This window comes from Nanorana parkeri, unplaced genomic scaffold (assembly GCF_000935625.1).
Source record: "Nanorana parkeri isolate BGI_ZX_2015 unplaced genomic scaffold, ASM93562v1 scaffold548, whole genome shotgun sequence".
NCBI classification, from domain to species: Eukaryota; Metazoa; Chordata; class Amphibia; order Anura; family Dicroglossidae; genus Nanorana; species Nanorana parkeri.
This window is the reverse complement of record NW_017306816.1, coordinates 932,925-939,512: the sequence shown is the minus strand read 5'-3', so window position 1 is coordinate 939,512 and position 6,588 is coordinate 932,925. Positions and strand designations below refer to the sequence as shown.

The 6,588-nt window shown below is 41.9% G+C and overlaps 1 protein-coding gene across 1 annotated transcript in view; it reads left to right on the top strand.

The window, feature by feature from the left end:
• The window catches only part of SPATA1 (spermatogenesis associated 1), a 15,960-nt gene extending 9,952 nt beyond the window's left edge, over nt 1-6,008 (top strand). Inside the window, exons 7-11 of the mRNA XM_018561852.1 lie at nt 294-394; nt 1,446-1,571; nt 3,935-4,113; nt 4,573-4,671; nt 5,907-6,008. Of these exons, the coding sequence (XP_018417354.1) occupies nt 294-394; nt 1,446-1,571; nt 3,935-4,113; nt 4,573-4,671; nt 5,907-6,008 (607 nt within the window). The remainder of the gene's footprint in view (nt 1-293; nt 395-1,445; nt 1,572-3,934; nt 4,114-4,572; nt 4,672-5,906) is intronic.
• The last annotated feature ends 580 nt before the right edge of the window (nt 6,009-6,588 follow it).

The following is a 6,588-nucleotide window of genomic DNA, read 5'->3' as shown; positions in this document are numbered from 1 at the left end:
AGCAGAAAATCATATGATCAGTCAGCAAAGGAATAAGGATGACCAGGTAAAAAAAACATTGTCCTTCCTTCTGGAGGGTGGCTACGTTTGTTCCCCATGGTCCCTGTGTGTTTTAAAGTAGCCACTGGTACTTGAATGCATTTGTAAGGTTTAACTCCTGAGTTTAGAGTGGATCAGATCATTGAAACCAGCTTCTTCATGTTTGGCTAGCTTTAATCTGTTATAGTGTATTTTTCCTGTACATCTTCCACATCTGATCATATGTTTTTACAGTTTGGTGGTACTTCTTTTAGACCTCAAGCAGAGCCGACACATTACAAGCCTCCTCCGTCTCCACCACTTTTGCCAGATTTCCCAACAATTGAGCCACCAAAATCCCAGATGCCAGCACGTGGTAAGCATTGAATCCTAACTTGTCATTATACAACACAGTGGAAGTGGGTGAGTCTGCAGAAGAAATATTGAGACTCTGCGGGATATTAACTGTTGAGGGGAGCCCAGAGGAATGCAATATTACAGGCAACCCACCGTGCTCTACCCATAGCCAAAATCTAAATTTTTAATGGAATATGCTTTTAAACGTATATATTTGTCATCTTCGTGTCACATTTAATCTAGAAAATGGTTGTGAATAAAGCTCAATATGACTTATAGAAATATTTTGATATGCAATGGCAGAACTAACTGCATAGCAGCTCGTGTGGCCACTGATGCGGCATCTTCCTATCAAAAACATTTGATTATCCAAATAGACAGCACCGGGAGTAATGAGCGATCTGAAGGTGCTGGCTACTGTCCACTTGGTGGAAAGACTCATGTTTCTGTGTGATCCCATTCAGGTCAGCATGTACACATTCCACCAGTGACTCCAACTACTGTACTTAATTTGTAGTGGTAACTATACACAGCCACCATTGCTTCCTGGACCTGGGCTTTTTCAAGCTGAGTCATGTACCCATATGTGGGCTGGTGTACTTCATATACCATGGACATTTACTTGCAGTCATGCTCTGCAGTTTATTCATAGATGAAGCTTGTACAAAGTCTGCATAGGCAATGATTAAGGTGAGATCCAGGGAGGGTTGCACATGCAGCACTCAGAGTATACTGCAATTTTGGATGTGCAATAAGTTTTGCAGCATGTGAACTAAGCACAGCTACTGTGATAGGAGAACCTTATATGATACTAGATTGTATAAAAGAAGTCCGTTGAGGATGTAAATACAATTTTATATATCATATCTCTTTAGAGCTTTCTCAGCCTGCTATTTTGGCGCAGTCTGCATTAGGGATATGCCTATATTACATCTTCCATTCGTATAGTATAAGGAAATATTGATAGCTGTTCTTTTGGTGCAGTCTTTGGTCATAGATCTGATAGTACATCAGCATAATGCAGACACAATCTTGCTAACGTTAGATTTGTTCTCTCTTTCATCATATAGATGGAACGGTCCTGGAGCAGCTAAACCGGGAAAGGGCAGAGCGGATCCAGCTGGAGAAATTGCGGGAGGAACTGATAAAGAGAACCAAAGCATTGCTGGAGCAACAAAAACTCAGACGTCAGCGAGGTACCAGTCGGTACTGATTGGCTCAAGGATCATCTCCAATGGGCTGAGTGTTGTTCTCACTTGGGAAGAGCAAATCCTAAGGGCATGGCCATAAATGGGGCTATCAGTGATGTAATTGAGAGATGAAATCTCCAGCAATCATTTTATATCTGCAATATAATGCTTTTGATGTGTCCTTGCATATATTAAAATCAATTCTTTGCCGCCAGTAACAAACAATCACCTAATGCAGCACTTTATGAAATTACCAATTAGTGTGCTCCATAGGTTTAATCAGGAAGAGTTTGTTTTCTTTAGGTGAGTCATAAAATCACATTAGGTAATCCTGGTTTAAAGTGAACCTGTTCTAAACAGCAATAGCTACCGACAGATAACTACCACAATGTTAGAGCTCAGACAGCAGACCGTGGCATCTCACAAGGCCATGAATGCAACTCTAACGGCCACAGAGACGCTTGCATTGCATCACAGAAAGATAGTCCCTATAACCTGTTGCGCTAAAGATTTCAAGGTTCCCAGGGAGCCCTCAGGAAGACCATTTCGTACAACTAAAGATACACTATATGGCCAAAAGTTTCTGGAGACCTTGATGTGCCTGTCGGAGACTCCAGTTCAAAACGATGAGCATTAATATGGGATCTATTACCCCTTTGAGGCTATACCAGCTACTATCCTGCCAAGGCTTTGCTCAAGCTGTTGGAGTATGTTTGTATTAATTTGTGCCCATTTGGCCAAAAGAGCATTTGTGAGGTCAGGTACTCACAGGCCCGGATTCCCCACAAGGCCACTGAGGCCAGGCCTCGGGATGGCGGGGCGCAGAGGGGCGGCAACGGTGTGGAATCCCCCGACGCCCGGAACATAAAGTTCCGGGCGCCGGGCGGTAAGTTGCCTTCTACATTTAGTCCTGCTTTGAGAAGGCAGGACTAAATGTAGTGTGGGGAAGCCCTTGTTCGTTTACATGTGATTGCGTTTACATGATCACATGTAAAATATGTGCAGCCTGTCCGTCCTCCTCCGTGTATACAGTGAGAGGGGAGAGCTGTGCTATTCCCATCTCAGCTGTCACAGGAGTTCCAGCACAGTGCTGTGCTAGAACACCTGTATTGGAGGTGACAGGGTCAATAAAGAGAACCTGTCACCTCCAAAGGCTATCACACATGGGCTTGTTAGCTAGCTACTGTGTGATAGCAATAAAGTTAAGTGAAAAAAAATGTATAAAAATTAAAAAAATAATAAGAGGCGAGGGTGGTGTACGGGAAGTACACGACCCCCTACATTTGTCAACACTCTCCTCTGGTAAACCCAGCACATATGATGTTCGCTAACTGTACTAGTTCAATAGTTCATAAATGTTTATTGGCAACTGTTAGACACACAATCACTGTATAGTGCCCCCCGGGAAGTACGGAGAGTATAGTTGAAGACGGGGCTTCCTAGTATTACTGTCATACCAACACGTGTAACTGTATGCTTCTTTTGTACTTGAAACTTGCAGTGAATTGTAAAACAAAATACAAATCTTCTTGAATGAAAAAATAAATAAATTGGTTGGCTGGGGAGGGGGGTGCATTGCGGAACCTGGCCTTGGGGCGGCTGGGTACTGATGTTGTATAAGAAGACCTGGCTCGCAATAGATGTTCCAGGTGATCCCAAAGGTGTTCAGTATGGATTAGATAAGGGCTGTGTGTAGGTGACTCAAATTCCTCCACACCAAGACATCAAACCATTTTTTTTATAGACCTGCCTTATGCACAGAGACACATTTATGATGGAACAAATAAAACAGCAGCAAAACATTCTCTGGAAGGTTAGTCTTAGTTAATGATGCTCAATCATGCTGATTGATTATGGATGTTTGTGGGGTACCACAGAGCCCACCATTCATTGCCAAAAGACCTCTGTCTAGTCCATGAAAAGAGTGATAAGAAGGTTTTCTAATTCCTGACCACTATTTAACATCTTGGTATCAATTTAGCCTCAACATTGTCTAATGAAACAAATGTGGCACTGAAACTACCTGTCTGACACTGCCCTTATCCATCAATTATGACAATTTTAATAAGATGCTTCCTTTTAAAGGACACCTATAGAAATAGGAGGCTATCATTGCTAACCTCCTTCTGAAAATGTAAATTGCCTGGCCATCTTTCCAAAGCTTTCCAAAGCTCTGACATAGAACAAGTATACAGATCAGGAAAATCAGAGCTCTTGATCTGCCTGCAGCTTCTGGGTCAGTCACTTAGAAAGTACTGAAGACAATGGGTCACTACGCCAGTCAAGGAACCAGTATTTCAAGAAGGGCAAATATGTAATGACAGCCTCCATAAATCCTCAGTATGTTTCTTTTGTATATTTTCTTTTAGCAAGAGACTCCTGGAAAAAGAAGTATTTTGAGACAAAGAAAGTCACGTCTGCCTTGGAGGAGACTCTAAACAAACTGAAAAAAGACCTGGAGGTTTACTACCAGAAGCTTCTAGGCCAGCTAGCAGCCCGCGACAGTAAGAAGCGTGCCAAGCACCCCACGCTGGCCGCCGATTCCAAGGTATCTGATTACTGCCAGATTTTGTATGTTAGGGGTAGCCAAAATGTGGGTTTTTTGTTTTGTTATAGCTTTGGGTAGAGTAGGAAAAAGTTAGCACTGTTAGTATAGTGTTTGCTGGGAATTAAGGGAAATTCCCTCTTAGACAGTTGTCACCGCAACCAGAGTCCCCAATGAAAAATTTCTCCTTACCTCTTTTCTTGGTGACATGTCATGGTGATGCCACGTTGCCTTACTCCTTTTGCTGCATCTACCATAATGTACATGACAAATCCAGGAGCAAAAAAATGATATTTTAGGCTCTTCCCACCTAGAGGGCCAAACTATCCCTCTAGTTGGGAAGAGTCTAAAAGTTGCACATCTCCTTCCAGAACTGAAAACCTGTTCTGTGTGGTCTGATCCTTTAACTCACTTTTTATTTAAAGTAATAACTTTATCTTCTTCAATGTGACACTTCTCCAGAACTCTATCATTATGAAGATAACCACCAAACAGCATGACCTTGATGAGCTGAAGCGCAAGTTAGAGAACGCCAGGATCAAGCTCCTCATTGAAATCAAGGTATCCATTTTACATTGGCAAACTATCCGAAAGTGATATGAATGACAAAAATTCTCCAGCACACAATGGAAACTAGAAGTCTGCAGGCAGAATATGTAAAAGATGAGCTCCAAGCATTATTTAATCCGGTTGCATATTCACTACATAACAGCTTGTATAAGTACCTGAAGCTGTTTTATTTTAGTGTCCTGTATTCCCCTTTACAGCAATGCCTAAAGTAGGAGAGGGAGGGTCTGCATTGCAAGACAATTAGGGCTCTATGGCTTTGCACAGTTCTGTCACTCAAAAGCTAGCCATACACATATATCATTTCTCATCAGCATGTGGGCTGAACTACAGATCACTTGATTCCCCCACCAATTTAAAAACACAATAGATGGAGGATTCTCCACTGCCGGCTGTTGTATTCAAACAGTCAATGTACCCATTGCACTCCTGACCGCTCATCCATTAGGATAAAATGGGTGCAACGGTAGTCGACGGATGGCCACCGTCTCTGTGATATGAAAGAATATTGACATCGGCACTCCAGCGGCAGATAGAATACGTCTATTTATTGACGTACAGTACATGCAAAAAAGCATAAACACACTGTGCAACATTTCACTAGTGCAACAAGTTTTTCACTTGTTCTGCCTGATGAAGGGGATCCTACATGACCCCGGAAACGTCGCACTAAGTGTGTTATGCTTTTTTTTTGCATGTATGTCAATAAATAGACGTATTCTATCTGCCGTTGGAGTGCCGGTGTCCATATTCTTTTGTTTGTTGTATTCAAACAGCCACGAGTGCCTGAATATTATGGCGCTATTCAATGGTCCTTTTCTGGGCTTATGTCACGATAGCAAACCAGTTGCTGGTACTAATTCTTGTATGTGTTGCTCCCTCACTGACTCAGTAAGTCTACTGTGTCCTGCAAAGTGATCCTACCACTGGTGAGTCCTAATTGGGGATATTTCCTCTCACTTCCTGCCCTGCAGACACAGCAGGATGTGGATTACCAGAGTAAGGGGCAACCTTTTATTTGACTGTAGTCATCGCCACAGGAGTAACCATCGGGACAATTACCCACTACTCCTATTCTGGTGACAACTATAAAATGATAAAGTCCCATTCTTTTCCTGCCCCAGAGACAATGGTCACCAGGCTAGTAAGTGAATCTTCCTAGTGGGGACTCAGCAATCAGATTGTTCATAAAAGAAAACACTCCTCTTTCTTTTCCTTTCCTATTCCAGATGAGGAAACAAGCATCTTTGGATCTGGATGTACTAAAAGCTGAATTAGCCCAGAAGAAGGCCCAGTCTGGATTATCCAACCCACCATTGTATTCCGTGTGATGTCCCATCCATACCGAGTACATGGACAGTCATATGGTGACATACTCTAACCATTTGCTGTACACTTTATTTCCCAGGTCTTGAATCAGTGCCATGGATGCGGCACAGACTTTATATGCAGAACATTTTTTTTTATTATGTGGACTGACGTGATAAATAGGATGGATTTTTTTTTCTTTTGTTTTATTAAAGAATATTTTCTAGAAAATAGATACGTTTCAATGCGTAATTAAATGATCTCACATCAAGATACAGAGGATCAGTGACTCTGTGGGAGGCTTTAGGGGGAAGATATACTTGTACCTTGTGGAAGGATTGAAACACAACACTGGAGCCCGCTGGGATATTGCTCTGGCTATGCTTTCTGGGAAAGCATTTTTGGGTGTATCTATAGGGAATGTATAAAGTTTTTGTATATCATTTTATTATTATAGTCAGAACTCGATAGAAAGTGCGCCGTGTGATATTTTCAATAAAATGTATTATAAAATGATTTCTTATACTCCCTACAATGCTTGGAAAATGGGCATATAACAGTCAATCTTTGGACACTGGATTTCAACATTGTCTAACTCAGGTG